Here is a 21,688-nt window from a genome sequence, read left to right as displayed (position 1 = left end):
CTGGTTTCCCTTCCCCTCCCTCTTTTTCCTCCCACATCTTCCCCCCAAAATATAGGTTATAAAAGGGCCCCAGGTATGTAGTGCAGGTATTAATTTGCCTGCTGCCCTACCATTAGTGAGCTGGCTCTGCATGCTGTGTATTTCTCAAGTCTCTCTCTTTCATGTTAACCGCAGGGGCTAATCTATTAATATCTCTGCTTCATGCTCTATTCATATTCAGACTTTTTTAAAGTACAGTATTGAAAATTTTGAAGAGGCTACACTTACTGTGCTGTGGGAACGGTTGCCTCACAAAACGGAGAGTATTTAAAGAGCCCGCTCCAGTTAAAATTTTTCTGTTTTCTCTCTCTCTTACACCCACCCCCTCCTTCTGACCTCTGTAAATTACATATTTGTATTCGCTACATATACAATTCTTCCTTCCCACTTTAACAAAATATTAAATAACAGTGCTAACACACTGAGTCAACTTTTTTTTTTTAATTATGAAATCATGGGAGTCAGAAACAGATGACCTGTTAGCAGATCTGTCTATTCCCACGCTGAAGCAGTTCTGTTCCTTTTGGTGCCCCTTTCTAGTCACTCAAAGATTCTTGTACCTCTGCCATTTGGAGTTTACTAGATCTTAGCATGAGGAAACGTCTTTGGGTTTAACCTAAATATTAATTTTCATAATTTACTTTGACATTCCTAGTTATACCCCATTGCACCATTCTAAAACCATCTCTTTTCTCCTGTGAAGAGTCTGTTCTATTTCTGGGAGAAAGAAAATCCAGAATTTCCATAATACCCGATTCCTCAAAAAGTTAGGGGTGGGGTGGGGGTTTGTGTTTCCCCTGTGTAATCCATTGAACAGGTGGTACAGTTTAGCAGTGGGAAGGAGGGAATGAGCTTGTATCAAAACAAAACTGGAAATGACCTCTATTCAAGACCAAGGATGAGATGTTTTTTTTTTTTCTAGTGAGTGCAGAGAGTTTCCATGGGGAAGGATGCTTTGAATTAAGAGACCTGGTACTACCAAGCAGCTGGTTTCTTGAGTGGGTCTGCATGTTGTAAGACCTTGTTTGTGCTTAGCAATGTGACCATGTATCACTGAAATCTGGGGGATGATCTGAGTCCCTAATATTTTTACAAAACTCTAGTATTTTGTTCTAGCTTTTAGAATTCCCTGCAGTCTCTGGCGACATCCCCCGAGTTATCAAATCATTCCCTGATCTCTGGCAGAACTTTCGGCTGCAGGCCCCCCCCCCCGATGGGTGGTGCTAGGGTTTCACTTTGAAAATCAGGTCACCCCATGTTTTAGAGCGTTTTCAGTAAGAGGGTGATATAAGGGGTCAGAGAATCCAGCTAGTCCTAGGGTAAAGATCAGATAGTTCTTCAGCAATGAGAGAACGATTACAGCATCTAGCAGTAAATAAAATTTAGTACAGCTTTAGCACAAAGTCAGCTTTTTCACGCAGGAGAAAAGTGGATGCTAGAGGAGAGAAATTGTAGTTTCTCTGTAGTAAGAGGACGTTTGCTATTTGTTAATTTTGAACTTGTCATAAAATACTTTTTGTCCCCTCTGTAATCTTAATTTTGTCTTTTGGTAACATTTTCAAATTGTTTGGGGGCCTCCTGCTTTTAATATGTCTGATCATGGCTGCTGGAAGTTCTTTTGTTTTGTAAAATAATCGGGACTAAAATAATCATCCATTTTCTCCTATCCTTGGGCTGTCTTTTCTATTTAGAGCCAGGCATTGTTTCTTGCTATTTGTTTTGAACAGTGCTTAGCACAATGGAACCCTGGTCTTGCCCGAAACCTTTAGGTGCTATTGAAATAAATTTGACAAGTTACGTAAATAACTAATCTTGGTCAGGAGTTAGTGATAAATTTTATGAATCTATGGACACAAATTGAATGTACTTTTATAAATAACCATATAGGGCCAATTTCGTACATACAGAGGCCCACGTTTGCAACCAAGATGCATCTGCAGGTATGGGAACTGTAGGCGCAAAGCATGCAATTACATGGTTAGGCACCAGCTTGGTAGTTTTGATGCCCACTTACCCATTTTGTGTTCCAGCTGATTGCTACCAGTGTCCTTGCAACCTCTGTAGGCTTCCTATGCTCACATCTTAGTCAGGCACATACATAGATTGATCTTCTATTTATCTCAAATCTGATTTCTCTGATGATTCTCAGTCTATCAGATAGGGTTCTTAGCTTTTCTTTTTTTTCCTCCTACAGTCCCATGTTCAATTGCTGCTCAGATTTGAAAATAGCTTATCATCAAATGAACTCTAAGAACCATTTGTCCTAATTCCTACAGTCCTTCCTTTCCAGGAAATTCCAGCAATGAGAGACACCTTGCAACTTTAAAGACAGCTACTAATGACCCTATTTTACAATTGCATCCCAGAGGTTGAGTCTCTCTTCTAAAAGTTGCTGTTCCATTTTTTTTAAAAAGCTTTTAAAACAGGTTATAATTTAGGATTTCATGTCTCTGGCCCTTTTCCCAATAAAACCTTGATATATAAAATAAAACAAAACTGAGAAGTACCGTTCCCATGGTCTCTCTGGCATTTTCACTGACAAGTGGTATGGACATGCCTGGCTGTCAGCCCAGGGTCTCTTACCATTGTGAAACTGACTAGAAAGAATGTAAAGTTCCTAGCTATGGGTGCAGAGAACCCATGTACCTTTTCTTCCCCCCCCCCCCCCCACTCCAGTAAATCTGTATATTAAACCTGAGTATCAGGGTTTAACCAGTAAATATCAGTTGAAGTCTAAAACTGGAAGCATTTATTTAGAGTGGCTATTCTTTTACCAAAAGAAACATTGTTATGTAATCCCCGGGGGGGTTGCCATTTGTGTGTGACTCCTGCCAGTCTTACCCGGCAGAGCCAAAGGGAATGGCTCAGGTTACCAGGGTCCCACTTGCAGTGATGACTGCAGGAAAAAAAAGCTGCCCCACACTTCTCATCCTGCAAATCTGCCAGTGGGTGACCCAAGCCATCGAGATGTGTCAAGAATGATCAAAGTGTGGAACACCTGGCTTTTGTTCCACATCCCACCATAATTGACAGAATGTCCCATGCTTTGACACTAACACCTGTTTTTAGGGATATTTCCTCACTGTGTGAATGAAACAAGCCAGTTTTCCAGTCTCTTACAGTATGGAAAAGTGGTGGGGGAAAATCCCTGCACAGCTTGTTTGAGCACTGGGAGGCTTAGAGAGAGGGTTTCTGCCTGAACCTCACGTGGAATGCCTTGGGGAAGGCAATTTTAGAGAGGAAGTAGGTGGTGGGTGCTGCCCCACAATACAATCAGTTTAGTCTGGGAGCAGCTCAGTCTCCCATGGAAAAATGCAGTGGCTTAGCCTGCTTCCTCCCTCTCTACAGTTGTTAGTTCATGGGGTCACTCCCTCAGACACCTCTCTGCTTTTTGCAGGGAGGAGAGAGAAAGACCGGGCAGAAAGCACTGAGCTGCTAGAGGAGGGTCGTCTCCTCTAATCACTGGTCTCTGCTCTGTGAACCACAGCTGTAGTTTTCAGCACACGAGAACAGGGAGGCAGCACTAATGTTGTATGTATCACATAATGCAGTGCACTTGGGAGGTTTGTCAATTCCCACAACTTTCTGATTGCCAGGCTGGCTTTGGCTCCGGTTGCTATAGAAGCAAGAGCCTCCCTCTCCAGATAGTAGCAGGGCACATGTGACCATTTCTGTCCAATACAGGCTTTGCCACAATTATCCCTCCATTGTCTCCTCCAGATTAGATAGCTGTAGGTGGGGCTGAAAGTTGAAGCTAGTGAAGAATGCTGCAGCTTGCTTGTTAAGGAGGGTTACATTGGATTGGTGCTCCATGACGTGCAGTGGCTCCCAATAAACTTCCGGCTTGAATTCAAGGTGCTGGTTTTAACCCATGAATCCCTAAATGATTTGGGACCTGGTTACCTGAGAGATCAACTCTCAACTGTATATCCCAGGGAGAGATTAGCAGAGGTGATTGGGCCAGAGCTTGCTCAGTAGAGATGAGAGGGAGCTGCTGGTGGGGTGTTCTCTGTGAGAAGTCTTCAGCATTGGAACTTGCTCCACAAGCCCATCTTTGTTACCCTTTGGAGTGCGCTGCAGTGCCCACCCTCTTTCTCTTTCTGTTAAGGAGGGTCTGAGCTGAGGTGGAGGTGCTGAGGAGCAGCTGTTTCTCTATGGTGATGTGGTAATTTATCACTTATGAGAGAGCTGGATTGGCGCCTGTAGATGTATTTTTAAAAATTGAAGAGAGAAATGGCCAGTGGAGGTGAGAAAAGGTCACCAGAAGAGTCATACCCAGTATATGTTGCTGAGGGCAGGGAGAGCTTAACTCCAAGGGAAGACAACTCCGAAGTCTAAGACAGTCAAGTGAGGTCTAAGAGGAGCATTAGGCTCAGTCTGAGCTCTTGGCCTCTCCTCTGCAACCTCCTGTGATCAGCAGGGACTGAAGGGATCCCAGACCCTGTAAATGGCCTATGATGATTGTAATAGATAATTACAAATACCCAAGGGTGCTGTGGAGATTGATAATGAATCAAATATAACTCTCAATTTCCTAGACCTTTTGTGGCTTGATTTTTCTCCAGGTGTGGATTAGTGTACCCCTGGCTTTGTTGGTGTATAACTAGACTGGGATTTTCTCTTTGCAAGTATCCTTTGATGCACGTACTTTTTGTAAATTAGAAAGGTTTATGACCTTATGCAGAACTGAAGAGATAGAAACTCAGGCTGTGGAATGTGTTCACCATTCAGTGATGGAGTTTCCGTTTATATAGATCCAGCATAAAGAATTTTTCTCCACTGCTGGAATGTTAAATTTAACAATGTGGTTGTAATGGGCAGCCTGAGGCTAGTTGCTTATAACCAGATTTTAAAAAATCATCATCCATGCCAGGAAGATGCCAGGGCTTTCATTCCATTGGAACCTCTTTCAGCCTGAAATCTAATGAAAGAACTTAAAGGTTTAGTAGTAATCGAACCATTCAGACCTGTTCACGCACTCATTGTAACATCTGAAAAAGTTGTCCAATATATAGTATTTTATTTTGCATGTTATTGTTCAAAAGTCCTTTCTTGCTCTCTGGCTGTGCCCCAGTAGTTTGAAGACTGTTCTTCTTATTGCTTTATTTACAGAGAGAGAGAGTTGTAAACTAGTAACTTTTGTCGATTGTTTGTTTGGAGATTATTGTAGCCTGGCACCCAAGGACACTGATAGGCCATATGAATAAGGTGTAGGTGGCTGCAGGCCTGATACCTGTGTGACAATTAGCTTAGCATAATCAAGGCCTAGCTTTTCATACGGAACTAACTCATAGATGACCTTATGTCACAAGGTGTGTATTACAGTGGTACACGACAGAAAATGGTGAAGTGAGGAACCGCAGATATATGCTTTTGGGATTTTAGAGAAAGTTTGGAGGATGTTGAGTTTAATCAAAACTTATATGTACTAATTGCAGGTATACTCCAGAAACTAGTTGACTTAAATGCTAATAACTATGAGGTAAATGGTTAATTAACCTATAGATGTTAGGAACCCCAATATTATTGAGGTATGGAAGCCCGTGGCTAAAACCATCACTAAATATGTATAAGGCTAGTGAGTGTTAGCATAAACCATTATAAAAGTTGGTACCCAGGCTGTGGGCAGTGGGAAACATTGGAAAACGCTGACTTGATGACTACATGTGAGCCAACTCACCTGCACTGAGGGTCCCTACGAGGGATGATGTGAATAATGCATGGAGTACTGGGCGTTCTGTGTTGGCGCTATCTCCTTTGCTATACTACAGGGTGTATAATTCTGTTTGTTGTGCTAATAAATTTTATAGCATTGATAATCAGATAATTCTTCTTCCTTTCCCGTCGATACTATGGTGTGGTACTCCATTCCACTGCTGAACAGTTGTCCTGCTTTGCCTCAGAGATGGCCGCATTACCGTGGTTCATAAGTCCTTCATCTTCTCTCTGTCTCATATTGTATTAAGACTGTAAAGCACTGTGCAGTCCTTTGGGATGAAAGAGCCTACTGTATTTAAGATGATATTATGGCAAATATTTTGCTCATTCTTTTATTTCACTAAAGTATTTCTATTGTTAAGCCCTTACAGCACACCAACTTAGTTTTAATGTCGCTTAGCTACCACATTACCTAACTCTTTTTGAAAATCCTAAATCAATGAAAGGATATGTCCATGTAATGCTGGATTTCATTTCTTGTGAGTTTCGTATCTTAATATTTCCATCTTTGGTTCCCCAGAGTTGTGTGGTTGGTTATTCATGATCCAGCTTTAGTAGTACCATCTGAAGTTCTCATGGGATGTTCAGTTAAAACTCTTAAAGACATTAATCTCTTCTTTTTCCTTCACAGAAGTACATGGCCATTGGGGAATTGGGAAAAGCTACTGATACATTAGATGCTACAGGAAAAGTAACTGAAGAAAAGCCTTATGGTAACTTTAATTAAATCATAGATCTAGATTAATGTAAAGTGCAATAAATGGCCTGTATCTTACCAAAGTGAGGGAGACATTTTGGACTTCACACTCTTTAGTTTTTTCAGCATTACATTTGAGGGAAAGGAAAACAACTGACCTGCTGCAACGGTTATTATTAAAAGAAAAATACCTTCTTGGGGACAAGAGGATATAGCTCTTTGGAGCTTTGTGTCTCATACGATGCTGAGAATTAAATGTAATTTCTAAATCAAATTGCATGATTCTTTCAGCTTTAACCTCAGTGCCTAAGATCTCACAGCTGGGTCCAGCAGAGTGATTGATTTCAGTTTTTTCAAGAAACTAGCCTCAAACTAGTAAGGTGAAAAATAGAATCAGGCATAGCTGTATTGTTTTGCCTTCAGTGTACTGGCATCACCAGTAAAATTGTCATCCTTCAGTGAACAATCCCATGAGGGATGCCTTTGCCCTTCAAACCCAGAAGGAAAGAAGTACTTTCGTCTCTCCTCCAAAAAGCCCCTTTAAGTACAGGCTTTTTTATTTTAAGATGGGGCTGGCATAGACTCACTTTTTCACCTGTTCATGCTGTCTCTCTTTTGCAGGCTGGCTCTTAGCAATCTAAATAAATGAGCCTCTCCTACACAAAGACCACGGTGCATAGGTTTGACAGTTTTGAACTAATTCTATTTACTGCTTTGTCAGTTCACATGTTCTGGAGTGCATTCACAGATCGGGCAAAGAAACCACTGTGTGTCTGAGAAATAATGCAGGACTAATTGGGAACCCACCTGAAAGTGTTTTGCCATTATTTCTTTCCCAACATAAAAAGAATGCTCTAGATAGTTGGTCTCCTAGCAACTCTTAGAAGCCCCACTCTGTTTCTGATACCTAGGAACAGGTAAATACAATAAAATTACTGTTCATTATCTTGTGATGAAGAAGGTATGCTGAATTTTTTCCCTTCCCTCTGGGTTTGTAATTTTTCTCCTTACCCTTGGTGCAGGCAAGCACCAGTTCCTGTTTCACCCTGAAATGCATTGCCGATGCTGGCTGGTAATATCTTTTTGACTGCCTGTTGCTGCTCAGAGAACTTGCTCACTCTGCCTCCATTCACTACTGAGTGGTCAGGGGCTACAATAGAGTCTTATTATCCAGCTATCTAGGCTTTTGTAAGGTTGCCCATCTGAGTTGCTAATCCACACAGTTTTATAATAGGCACAAATCAAAGTGGTCTCTACTTGCTTCTCAGAAAGGCAGAATGCATGATTCTGTGCTAACACGCTGTTACGCTAACAAAATACACTGCAGAACATTCACCAGGCCATGATGAAGTATTATCACAAGTAATTAAAACTCAATTCCCATTGCCAGAATGGATGAACCAGGTATATTTCATGATCCATTAGCCTTGCTTGCTTGTTGTCTTCACTGCATTCAGAAATTTACTGGGGCTTGCCGCCATTAGTGCAGACCAGCGAGATTGTATTGTGAAGTAACAGACTTTTTAGACAAAGGAAACGCAGTGGATCTAATTTACCTCGATTTCAGGAAGGCATTTGATATCGTGCCACATGGGGAATTATTAGTTAAACTGGAAAAGATGGGGATCAATAGGAAAATTGAAAGGTGGATAAGGAATTGGTTAAAGGGGAGACTACAACGGGTCCTACTGAAAGCTGAACTGTCAGGCTGGAGGGAGGTTACCAGTGGAGTTCCTCAAGGATCGGTTTTGGGACCAATCTTATTTAATCTTTTTATTACTGACCTTGGCACAAAAAGTGGGAGTGTGCTAATAAAGTTTGCGGATGATACAAAGCTGGGAGGTATTTCCAATTTAGAGAAGGATAGGGATACCCTACAGGAGGATCTGGATGACCTTGTAAACTGGAGTAATAGTAACAGGATGAAATTTAATAGTGAGAAGTGTAAGGTCATGCATTTAGGGATTAATAACAAGAATTTTAGTTATAAGCTAGGGACGCATCAATTAGAAGTAACGGAGGAGGAAAAGGACCTTGGAGTATTGGTTGATCATAGGATGACTATGAGCCACCAATGTGATATGGCTGTGAAAAAAGCTAATGCGGTCTTGGGATGCATCAGGAGAGGTATTTCCAGTAGGGATAAAGAGGTTTTAGTACTGTTATACAAGGCACTGGTGAGACCTCACCTGGAATACTGTGTGCAGTTCTGGTCTCCCATGTTTAAGAAGGATGAATTCAAACTGGAACAGTTACAGAGAAGGGCTACTAGGATGATCCGAGGAATGGAAAACTTGTCTTATGAAAGGAGACTCAGGGAGCTTGGCTTGTTTAGCCTAATAAAAGAAGGTTGAGGGGAGATATGATTGCTCTCTATAAATATATCAGAGGGATAAATACCGGAGAGGGAGAGGAATTATTTAAGCTCAGTACCAATGTGGACACAAGAACAAATGGATATAAACTGGCCACTAGGAAATATAGACTAGAAATTAGACGAAGGTTTTTAACCATCAGAGGAGTGAAGTTTTCGAATAGCCTTCCGAGGGAAGCAGTGGGGGCAAAAGATCTATCTGGCTTTAAGATTAAACTTGATAAGTTTATGGAGGAGATGGTATGATGGGATAACATGGTTTTGGTAATTAAATATTCATGGTAAATAGGCCCAATGGCCTGTGATGGGCTATTAGATGGGGTGAGATCCAAGTTACCCAGGAAAGAATTTTCTGTAGTATCTGACTGAGGAATCTTGCCCATATGCTCAGGGTTTAGCTAATCGCCATATTTGGGGTCGGGAAGGAATTTTCCTCCAGGGCAGATTGGAAGAGGCCCTGGAGGTTTTTTGCCTTCCTCTGTAGCATGGGGCACGGGTCACCTGCTGGAGGATTCTCTGCTCCTTGAAGTCTTTAAACAACGATTTGAGGACTTCAGTAGCACAGATATAGGTGTGAGGGGTTTTTTTGTAGGAGTGGTGGGTGAAATTCTGTGGCCTGTGTTGTGCAGGAGGTCAGACTAGATGATCATAATGGTCCCTTCTGACCTAAATATCTATGAATCTATGAATTTTGCAAAGGGGAGAGCAGAAGAACCACGTGCTCTCCTCCACCCTTACTTCCCCCTATTTGTTTCCTTCTCTTCCCATCTCTTAACAACCTCCCAAATGGCTGGTTTCAGCTTCCTTCCTGCTGATTTTTTTTCACATTATACACTGCTGAGGTTCGGAGCTGAATTTCAACTTCCCTTTGACCTTTAGGTCCTAATCTTGTGAGATGCCAAGTGCCCCCTATTCCCATGGAATCCAGGACTGAGCCCTAAGTGTGGGGGAGGGAAAGCGGCCTATGAGATGTGCAGAATTCTTCCTCAAGGATCACACTGGGTCCAGAGTGGAGAGCACTTACAGAAAACTGCCCACTGTCTGAACCAGAAGCAAGCAGTAAAATTTTATAGAAAAGTCTCTAGACAGAATTTTAGAAAACAAACCATTGTAAATATAAGTTACACATTGCAAGGATGTGTTGAAAAGGTCTGCTTGGATTTTAATCCCTCCCAATCTTTTAGTTAATAGGTTTTGGGTTTGGTTTTTGTTTTTTGGAAAAAGCACCTCGTACAGCGAGATTGATTCTTGCTTCCGCAAGTGGAAATTGTTTCACGTTATTGCCTTGCTTTTGGAAAATGAACATGGACTTTGAAAGTAGCTGTGAACTTGGTTTAGAGCTCCTCTGATGCTTTTCTGGGAGAGCCGTTTACATTTTGTGGCTCCTTTGGTAATGATCCACAGTAGTATACCCACGTCCCTCCCCAGCCTCTTATTGGCTAAATCCAGGCATTGGGAACAGAACTTGCAAGGAGCAGCTCCAGATCTTTGCCAGTGAAGTGAAGGGATGTCATTAATAGAACTGGTTGAATAATTATAAAAGAGAGAGAACAGCCCTCTTTTTCCTCTTTGAAAATCATTTGCAAGCAGACTTTATCCCAGATCCTAAACTGATATATACTGGCATAGCTCCATTAAACTGACACTATTTGGTGATCTATATCCTGTTTGTTTATCTGATGAATAGTTTATGCAAACAAACATTGAACAAATGTGACTCTTCAGCTTGTACTAGAGTGCTCTTACAATAATTTGTACCATTTTTTTGCACATTTTATTTTGCTTGATCTTAATCATTGACCTGTTTTCCTTCTATAATCTTATCAGCGTCCCAATGCACTGTTGACCTGAGAACTTCTGGTCTCAGAAGACAAAGGAGTTATTTTGATTTACACCAGTATAGATAAGACTAGAAGTTCTTGGGTCAGTAGTACATCGGGAACTTGATGGATTTGCAACAGGGGACTATTCAATCCGAATCTGGCCTGTGTAGCGGTCACTGGTCACATTATTTCTTTCAGTGCTTAGGATAGTGTGTAGAAACCATTGGCAAATTGTGTGCAGTGCCTATTCCAAGCACTAACTGGACATGACTGCTGTATTTTAAACCATTATGCAACAGGCGGCAAACTCTAAAAGCCTGCATAGAAATACAGGGCTCCTCTATTAAGTCGTCCTTTTATCTGCAGCTTGAAGCCTACATGAAGGTACTGTGTAATTTTTTTCTGAGTCCTACTAGCAATTATAGCTTTTACCTCTCCCCAGGATGTAAGACTGGGTAGAGTATATTTCTCTACAGCAGTAAAAACTAGATCTAGAAAAAGAGAGGCCTGGCAGGGAAAACCTCAGGAACAGCCAATCTTGGGGAGAAAGTTTGGCTGGCCGTTGTGTGGTGGCTGTTGGATGAATTACCAGCAAAGCCAAACCTCAGGACTGGGGTAAATCTGCACTACGTATAGTATGCATATGTTCTAATCCGAGCAGGGTGGGTACAGAGTTTACACAATGTTTCAGCAAAGTCACGAATCTTATATAAACCCACAAAAGCAAAGACAGCTTCAAGATAGCAAAAAAATCCAAACTGACTTATCAGCCTGTAATGGCATTGGGGGAGGGGCAGACAGGATTGTCATTTTTAGTACCAGCCTGTTCAAACCGTGAGAAATTGCGGAAGACAAACATTATTTATTCTAGGTCCTAACAGGCTAATTTGTAAATGTTTACTTTGATAAACCGACGTAGCAAAACTTTGTTTGTTAATGACTGAACTGCAGTATGCCTCACCTTTTTCTTTTTCTTTTCAAAGATTATTAAATTAGCTGTGCCACAAATTATTTTCTCCAGAGCTTAGTGGGCTCTTTCCTATTCCCCTCTCAATCTGGGGAGTATGAGTGTGACGGGTTGGATCACAGAAACCCCCTGGGGGCTGCCAACTGATGTGCCAAGACTACTTCTGCCCCTGATTTCCCTGCCCTCCCAGCTTGGGACTTCAGTGCCCTGCCTGGTTGGAGCCACACCCGCTAGTCTGCTGCAAACCCAGACCCAGGTCTGACCCACATCTCCTAACAGCTGTAGGCTTAAACTGAAAGCAGCTTAAGAAGTGTTCCTGTCTTTAACACTCAGATGCCCAACTGCCAGTGGGGTCCAACCCCCAAATAAATCCATTTTACCCTGTATAAAGCTTATACAGGGTAAACTCATAAATTGTTCGCCCACTATAAAACTGATAGAGAGGTATGCACAGCTGTTTGCCCCCCCCCCAGGTATTAATACATACTCTGGGTTAATTAATAAGTAAAAAGTGATTTTATTAAATACAGAAAGTAGGATTTAAGTGGTTCCAAGTAATAGCAGACAGAACAAAGTGAATTACCAAGCAAAATAAAAGAACACGCAAGTCTATATCTAATACAGTAAGAAAACTGAATGCAGATAAAAACCTCACCCTCAGAGGAATTCCAGTAAGCTTCCTTTTACAGACTAGTCTCCTTCTAGTCTGGGTCCAGCAATCACTACACCCCCTGTAGTTACTGTCCTTTGTTCCAGTTTCTTTCAGGTAGCCTTGGGGGTGGAGAGTCTATCTCTTTAGCCAGCTGAAGACAAAATGGAGGGATTTCCCAGGGGTTTAAATAGACTTTCTCTTGTGGGTGGAGACCCCCTCCTCTCTCCTTTGCAAAGTCCAGCTCCAAGATGGAGTTTTGGAGTCACATGGGCAAGTCACATGTCTATGCATGACTCAGTTTTTACAGGCAGCAGCCACGATCCACATGCTACCTTGAACGTCCTTATGTAGAGTTCTCATGTGGATTGGAGCCTTCCAAGATCCATTGTGCATTAAGTGCTTCTTGATTGGGCACTTAACTTGGAAATTCCTTTCTAAAGAAGCTGACCAAATGCCTTACTAAGGCTATTTAAAATCAAATAAGTATACAGCCAATATTCATAACTTCGAATACAAAAATGACACATGCACACAAATAGGATGAATATATTCAGTAGATCATAACCTTTACATATGTTACATGGCATATGTAGCATACAACATATTCCAGTTATGTCATATATACATTCATAAGCATATTTCCATAAAACCTTATGGGGTGCACCGTCACAATGAGATCAAAGCAGGAATTGAATCCACCTGTGTCACTAAGTGCCCTAATCACCGATTCAATCCAGGCTGTGAATACTGAAAAAGAAAACAAAATGACACCCCTGCTCAGTTTACATACCAAATTTCAGCTGGAGCAAACAGGTTCACAGTGGAAATGCTGACAGGCTCATAAGGATAGTATTTACTGGCATATGGGTTCTTCTATGACACCTTGCTAAACTGCAGCAAACAGCAAGACTGCAAAACAATAACATACATGAGGTTCTTTAGGGGAAGCTCTGAATTTATGGTATAAAAGATTCTGCCATTCCCCTCCCCTGTTCTAATATGCGTTGGTCTCCCCAACATCCTTGACTTATGAATCACTGCTGCATTACTGTTAATGACTCTTCTTTTAGACATCTGCTGGGCATAATGGCAGCATCTCCTATAGAAATTGCAGTGTTTGGTTTGCAAAAGTGAGGCATAAGTTGCTCTCCTCCGATGCTGCAATGGAGAGGAGACTGTTTGTTTTTGGGGACTAAACCCTTATGCATGTGTGAGATCCATCTGCTTTGAAGAACTACTTAGAGTGCAGAATAAAACCTAATAAAGGGACTGAGAGTGCCATCCATTTTATTTTGTTTTAATCAGAACTTCACTGACTTCACTGGGGTGACATGAACCAGATCTTTTTTATGAGAAATGGGGCCAGCCAATTCCTAGTCATTCGTTGATTTGCATGTGGATTACAGGTGTGAGGTTTGCTTTCTGAACAAACAAGAGGCAACTGTCATATTGAAACCAAAAAAACTGGTTACTGAAGAGATGGCCTTCTAATAAAAATAGTGCAGAACTGTACTCAGTACACCGGGGGCAATCTCTCTAGAGAGAAGAGATAGCTAATAAGGGTGTTTGCTCAATAAAATGGCAATAGTTAGAATGCATAAAGAAACATAACGATGCCTCCGTGAGCTTTACTGGGTCACATATTTAAATCTTGATAGTTAGGGAAATTTGATGTCGTGTTCCCACTCTCTTCTCTTACTGGAAAGAAAATGTGTGCTTTACATCTCAAATGTCCTCTAAGATCATTCCCCTAAAGCTATGGGATTGACTGTTAAGAGAAGCTGCTTAGTTTAGCCAGGTAGTTCCCTCCCTTATCAAAATCAAAATTAAGGAGGTTTTCATAGTCTTGCAATATAGTTTTCCAGAAAAATGAATACTCAGGCCTGAATGGAAATTGGAAAGTATTAATAAAATAATATATGTTGGGGTTTTTCAGCTCCTGAGTATAACCCCTTCCGCCCCAGTTCCTGCTAGTGACTACCAGTTTCATCTGCTGGGAGGGAGCATTAACTTTCAGAATGTCCATTAAGTTCTGGGATGAATGGGGAGCCTCTACCTAATTCAAGAAGATAAAGGAGAGGGGTTGGGGGAGGACATGAAAGGAAAGGGTGAGAGAAATGGAACAAGTTAAGCCTTATCCAAGTTTAACTCAGTTATGCAGAAAGAAAAAAAGAGAGGGGAGCAGAGGATCCAGGGAAAGGAAGAAAACTCGCTTGAGGGCTTCCCTACATGCATAAATTGTATCACTTTTACTGTACTGGTAATGGATGCAGTGATGGCAGTATTCTTGTACAGATAGGGGGATAAATTACACCAATATAAGGCATTTCTTTACCAGTGTAACTGGATCCAAATAGGGGTTGTATTGGTATAACTATTTCAGTAGGAAATTGCACCCCTAACTGAAATAATTAAATTTGGTACAAAAACTGTGTGTGGACCAGGCCTGAGAACTGATTTCCTAACTACAACTCCCTTCCCCCTTATGCCAGAGGCTGTGAAGTGGTGTGGCACAGAGCAGCTATGCGGGTCTACTCTACCCAGAGATCCTGTTGAAGGGAAATTCCCAGCTGGGCAGGTCTGCTGGTTTGCAGACACTTTGCATTGGCAAAGGGACAGTATCAGAACAGAGAATCAGGCCCAGTGTATTTACTTACTTTTTTTTTTTAAAGCTGCAGTTGAACAGGATGCTTGAGCACGAGTAGTCCCACTGACTTCAATGGGATTTAATTATTATTTATGTTGCTGTAGCATCTAAGAGCCCTAATAGTGAACCAGAACCCCACTGTGTTCGGTGTTGTGTAAGCACAGAACAAAAAGGAGGTAACAATAATATTTGCAGTCTGGAGCATCTTTCTGTATTGGTGCCTAAAATAGGACTATTTAACTAAATTTTTAAAACCGCAAGAAACATGTAAATCAGCCCAGACAATTTGCCCTCCTTAGCTTAAGTTTACTCTCACTCTTACCTCCTCCTCTACCCACTGTGGTCTCCCACCATTTTCTGTGAGATTCTTTTCTTAGTTTAGATTATAAGATCCAAAGGGCAGGGACCTTTTCTTTGTACCAGTTTGTAAAGTGCTGTGGGCGCTATATAAATAATCAGTGCTAACTATATCTTGTTTCCTTTTGACAGATCAGATAACAAAAGAAGATCTTGAACGTGTGTTGCAAAAGTTCACGGGGGACATAATGCAAGTTCCTCCACTGTAAGTTCTGTAGTACTCAGGCACTGCCAGCAGCATTACTCCACTTGGAGCGTTTTTCAGCAGAATCCAGTTTTGCCATAAATGAAGAGTTCTCTTTTGACAAGAAGATATTGGCAAGGCAGGTTCAACCTTTGAGTGGGCTAGAGTTTACTTTACTGCCTTTATCCTTGTGCAGTGGTTCTCAAACTGTGGGTCAGGATCTCAAAGTGGGTCGCAAACCCATTAAAATGGGGTCACCAGGGCTGGCTTAGACTTACGGGGGCCCGGGGCTGAAACCCAAGTCCCACTGCCTGGGGTCAGGGAGGAAGCCCAAGGGCTTCAGCCTTTGGTTGCGGAGCTCATGTTACAGGCCCCCTTGCCTGGGGCTGAAGCCCTGGGGCTTCTGCTTTGGCCCCCCCCTGCCTGGAGCGGTGTGGCTCAGGCTTTGGGCCTCTTCCCCACCTGGGGCAGTGAGGCTCGGTTGGACTCGGGCTTTGGTCCCCCCTCCTGGGGTCCTATAGTAATTTTTGTTGTCAGAAGGGGGTCATGAAGCAATGAAGTTTGAGAACCCCTGTCCTAGTGCCTAAAAACAACTCCCATAGAAAAGCACATGGAGACTCAGAATTCACTCCTTCAGGATTTTCAGCAAGGATTGCACAGGGTCAACCTCCCCACAATCAAGTCCAAAAAGAAAAAAAAAAAAGGAATGTTTAATTCTTAAGTACCAACTTTATAAAATGTTATGATAAAGAAACAATACTAATAACACCTTAATTTCTATAACATGACATGCTCCTTTATAACCCACATACATTATCTTCCCAGTTATACATGAACATAAGTAAAGAAAACAAATCAAATATCAACAGGTGATTCCAAACCGAAACACGGTGAGAAGTAACTCAGAGGTCCCAAAAACCTAGGTTAAGTTCACCTGAGTCTTAGATACAGTTTTTGATCACCAAAATGTGTACAGTCTGCCGAGTCAAAAGCACTGCAACATCTTCCCTCCACTTGCTTGCAAAAATCTCCGGCTGGAATCTATGCAGACTCTTCTTCCTCCTCTGCTAGTCAGCTAACTAATTAACCAACTGCTCAGTTTAAGTATATAGACTTAAAAAAACAAAACAAAACCTGTTACAAGAAAAATACAAAATTAAGAAAAGCAAAACATAAATGACACTTTCCCAATCATCATTCAAATAAGAGAAAAGTTGGGAGAATCATACAAGTTGAGACAATTTAAAACAGTTTGGCTAAAATCAAGCAACCTTCCAAGTATACAATAAAATTAAAGAAATTAGTTTCCCCTTCCAGTTTCTCCTTTCTGTAATTAACTCTTCCAGGGCTTCCCTGTTGGAGGGTTAACAGTATCACTATCCTGCTGCAAAAGGCTTCATAGTCAGGGGGAAACAGTCTGCTTTCTGCTTTGTGTCTCCGCTTCTCCCAACCCACACACCTGTGTATGGCCTTTTGTAAAGCAGCTACCCTCGTGGAGTCTGAGTCCAGTTACTGGGAAGGTACCAACCATATCCAAAACTACCACACCCAATTCCAGAAACTTCTGAGGTGGAGTGTTAATTGTGCATCTGCCTAACAACAATGAACCAGACACAGCTCATTCCTACACACCCTTCTCTATAGATCGCTTAAAGAGAGATCCTCCTATTAAGCATGTGGGTTACACAGGCTGTAGGATTTATTAACTTGACAAATTCAGAGCTGAGGGTTATGTTGATTTGAACATCCGATACAAATGGTCACATGGTACTGTGTTTTGTGGCAAAATTTTAACTTTGAGAAGGAATCTGATTCTGTTTTTGCAAGAGTTTGTCAGGACACTGCATTATCTGCCAGTTAGTGGAGAATATTTTGAGACTTCCACTTCATTCTGTAAACAGAATGGTACTTTAACTTCTGTATTTAAGGGAAAAAAAAAAGTTTGAGATTATTTCAGTACTAGCTTCCTGAAAATTTAAGTCTATTTTCTGCAAGATACATATAAATCACTTCTGGTAAACTTGGGTAGTTTTTCTTTTTTTAACATCATCCTGAGCTGATGACTGCAGTGGTCTTTGGATAAGGCCCTTTGTCACCAATTAAATTAATCTAGTTTAATCAATAGTGGTCAGTTAGACACACTGAAACAAGGCTGGGTAGTTGGTAATTGCCTCTCATGAGAGACTCAAGACTGAAGCAATGGAGATACTCTGAGTCAGGGGGTCAAGGTGAAGGGAAGCTGTCTGTACAGCATCAGCTGCATTGCCTACTGATTGTGGGCCCAACATAACATGCGGTATGTGTGTTGGTCCCATAGGCTTCAGTGGGGCCATGTGTTTGTCAGTTACCATACTCACTATTGATTCTTCACTTTCATAAGCAATTAATTCAATTATGAACCCTTTTAAAATGCAAGTATTGAATAGGTGACTCCCAACATTTATTGCACTTAACTATTTCTCGTATAAAGAGGCTCCTGTGTACAAATGATTTCAATAGTTCTTTTTTTATGAGCACTTGGAGAGGATTAGAAGGCTAAAATGTATCCTTCTGTAGTGCAGTATTAATAGGATTTTGAGGACAGGAGGCTTGTTGTGTTACAGCTGTATGACATACATTTGTACGGTCTATCCCACCAGCTATTCTGCTCTGAAAAGAGATGGACAAAGGCTGTCGTCTCTGATGAAGAAAGGAGAAGCAGTGGAAGCAAAGCCTGCTAGGCCGGTTACAGTATACAGCCTCTCTCTCCAAAACTTCCAGCCACCGCTGTTCACACTGGGTAAGGGACAAAGATTTGATGTAGGCTGATGCTCCCAGCTTGTCTACAGTCAAACTGGAAATGAAATAACTAAGTAGGTTTCAGTTCACATGGTTAGTTATTTCAGTGCGTGTCTGCACATGGGCGCTTCATTTTGCAACAAGAGTGCCCCGATTCGATTTGACGTAAGCTGATTTCATATCATCATTTGGTGGGGAACTTGTCCGGGCTGGGAAGGGAATTATTCACACCCACCACAATTGCATTCCTGACCCCTGGCTCACTCCCTCCTGAAAGGGGGAGGGAGGAACAATGATATGACCCCGTTTCCAATTCAGGGAGAGGAGATCCACGCTCCCTTCTTCCATCTGTAAAGAAATGTAGTTCACGCATTAGGACGTGCAGAAATGAATTGGAGGAATCTTTGGAAATCTTATCCTCCTTTAATATTGACAGTGAAGGCAGAACAGTTATATGCCTTCTGGAATCACTCTGATTGCTCCCTTGGAAGCCCTTTGGTGTACTATATGTCGTGTTGTTAAAAGTGGGTACGGCCACTATATTTCAGTGGTGTGTGTTATTTAAATAGTTAGTTATTTTATGGTTGGGAGATTAGCAGCTGATCACTGCGGGAGGCGGGGAAGGGCAGGGACGGGGAGTTAATGAAGACAGGAATAGTAAAGCTGGGTTTTTATAATGTCACAGCTCGTGTCAGCTGTGCACTTTAAGTACAGTCAATATTTTAAAGTGTTCATTGTCGGTTTGGAGTAGCACTTAAAATGACTGTTTTTCATCATTGGAAAGATGAAACTTAAGACCTTTTGAAACCTTTCGAATGAACGAGACTGAAGTATTTATTAAAATGCCAAGGCCAACAGTTAATTTATAATGCATTTGTTCAGTCACTGTTATGTTTTCTTTCTCTCCTTTCTGGCTTTGCAATCTCACCCGCACATATGTTACAGGATGAATAATTTATACTGTATCCTATAAATATTTTATCACTTGATTGTTTGCTTAGTGCATTTTTACATTTATTTGGGAGCACGGTTTCTGTGTAAAGTAGATTTCATACTGGGCTGGCAATTTACTATGTCACTGTTAACATTCCAGATGTTGAATGTGGGGGTGGCTTTTATGTGAGAAGCCTGGTCAGTGACATCGGAAAAGGTAGGCCTGGAAAAAGCATGACTGCGTAAGGAATGTACATCTCTGCTAATTGAAGAATATTCTCCTTTTGTATATCTCTGGTCACCAGACCTGATGTGCTGGGCTTCCATGCTGTCATTCACTTTCGTGTGCTAGGGTAGTTGCTTCTGGCGCATAAAGGAAAGAAGCATAAATAATTGTGAAGGAATCACAAGGGAGAGAATAAAAATGGAGAAGGTGAAAGTGTTGGGCAGAAAAAAAAATACAAGGCCCTGTGATTTTATTTATTTTTCCCATTACCAGTGTGTGCTTGATCCTTTAAAGGACAAATACAGAGACATGGTCCCTCCCCCAAATTTCTCCTTTTGATTGCATTTCAAAATCATTTTGAAATTCTCCCACACCTCAGGAGATTGAGTATATTTCAGAGACTGTTCTTTATCCTGTGTCCAAAGGCCAACTCTATCTGTGCTGTGTCCTTGTGAACCTGATTCAGAATCTCTTCGGTCTCAGGGTGATTAATTATTGCATTTATCATATTTATCATAGATTGTTCCTCATTTTATACTGTTCTAGTAAGTGATATAAAGTAAAATTTTAGAAAATGCCTAGGCCTTATTTTTAAAAGGGATTGAGGCTTTTAAAAGTGGAATTTAAGCTCCAAAGTCCCAAAGTCACCTTTGAAAATTTTACCCTGGATCTGTTTTAACGTACATTACAAATTTTCTTTTTTTATTTTGATATGAATATGCAAAATTTCCTGAAGACCTTCATTCAGATTCTGATCTCCTTTACTCTGAAGTTGAACTTGTTCCAGATTTACCTTGATGTAAGTGAGCTGAGAATCTGAATAGAAGCCCCTTTTCTCCAACTAAAAAAATGAAAAAAATTAGTTCACTAGGGGTTTTGAACAACATCCATAGTTTTTAACTTGAATATTCACCTTTTCTGGCGGCTTTCTCCTTTTTATGCTATAGAACTCTCTTCCTGTGCCAATGTGCAAGAGCTGACCCGGACCAAACAAGGACCATTTACACTAGAGGAGCATGCACTTCATGAAGACAAATGGACAATTGATGAAATTGCACAGTCCTTGGAGCATTGCATGTCGCTGCTTGCAGTAGAGCCATCTCTTAAAAAATTAAAGACTGAGCATTCTGAAGAATCCACTGTGAATTGTGAAGATAAGTGATGTCAGGTCAAGGAAAAAGACTGAATGACTGAGACATCTTAAGATTGGAGTGGAATTGTCTTGCCTTGCTGAGTAAATTTACAACCTTGTGCATTGAGGATGACAAATTGCAAGGCAAAGAAAATCATCCCTTTCTATCTTTTTCTTGTGCTAAGATACATGCGCGTGCGCACACAGTGTCCAGCATTTATTATTTTCTCACTTATATTCTGCACTGCACACTGTAAATGGATCTGTCACTAATGTAGACTCCTCATTGTACTCTTGAAAGACCTTGCAAGATACATTTTTGATACTACATTTGCAATACAAATTTTAAGTTTAAATTTTGCGAAATGTTCCTGGAAGGGGAAATATTTTAATTTTCTTTCTGTAGCTGTTACTCAAATTCACATACTGGAAAATGGAAACAGAATTCCATGCCAGTTTGAAAGATGCAAAAATGTGGAATGGCACTTTTACTTTGAGTTCTTAAGAGATTTCTTGAAATAGAAATGATCCCACTGTAGTCCTTATTACATGGATTGGTCTGTCAGTGGAACAAGAGGCCCTGGTCAGCATTGCTGTGAATGAGTTGTAATATAATAAATACCATGATGAAAATTTCAGTTTAGCTGAACTGCTTACACAAATAAACAGTAAGGAACACAATATCTCAGACTCTTTCTTTCTGCATAGAGATGCGCATATCTCCATACTGGTAAAATTTCATAATTTCTGTCTGCAAATATATTGAGATTATAGTTACCTGTTGTGCTCTTTTTGGGACAGAAGGGATTCACCTATTGTCCCAATATATTGTCTGAGGTTCATAATCAGCGCCAGTGGCTTGGATGGAGGCTTTAGGCCAATGTAATACTGGGTTTTGACCTGTGAGGCCCCCAATAGCAACTGTGTTGGTGACAAAGTGACCCACCATGAAGGATTTAAGTTGCTCAGCTGGGGCTTGATCTAAAGCCTGTTGAAGTCAATGGGAGCCTTTCAGTTGATTTGAGTTATATTTAGATCAGACCCCTACTGACTTACAGCCTGAAGTTGTTGGAGACCATTGGAAAGCACTACTATCATAAGTTCTTTCCATGTGGAAAGAACTATCCCACCACACTTTCCTTCTGGAAGAAGGGGTACAGT

At 41.2% G+C, this 21,688-nt stretch overlaps 1 protein-coding gene across 1 annotated transcript in view; it reads left to right on the top strand.

Moving 5' to 3' along the window:
- Positions 1-21,208, top strand: part of TRUB1 (TruB pseudouridine synthase family member 1) — a 42,359-nt gene extending 21,151 nt beyond the window's left edge. Inside the window, exons 4-8 of the mRNA XM_073354279.1 lie at positions 6,389-6,470; positions 15,407-15,479; positions 18,098-18,237; positions 19,330-19,386; positions 20,343-21,208. Coding sequence (XP_073210380.1) covers positions 6,389-6,470; positions 15,407-15,479; positions 18,098-18,237; positions 19,330-19,386; positions 20,343-20,557 — 567 coding nt within the window. The 3' untranslated portion in view covers positions 20,558-21,208. The remainder of the gene's footprint in view (positions 1-6,388; positions 6,471-15,406; positions 15,480-18,097; positions 18,238-19,329; positions 19,387-20,342) is intronic.
- The last annotated feature ends 480 nt before the right edge of the window (positions 21,209-21,688 follow it).

Source organism: Lepidochelys kempii, chromosome 7 (genome assembly GCF_965140265.1).
Source record: "Lepidochelys kempii isolate rLepKem1 chromosome 7, rLepKem1.hap2, whole genome shotgun sequence".
NCBI classification, from domain to species: Eukaryota; Metazoa; Chordata; order Testudines; family Cheloniidae; genus Lepidochelys; species Lepidochelys kempii.
The sequence above is the reverse complement of the archived record's forward strand: the minus strand, read 5'-3'. Positions and strand labels throughout refer to the sequence as shown.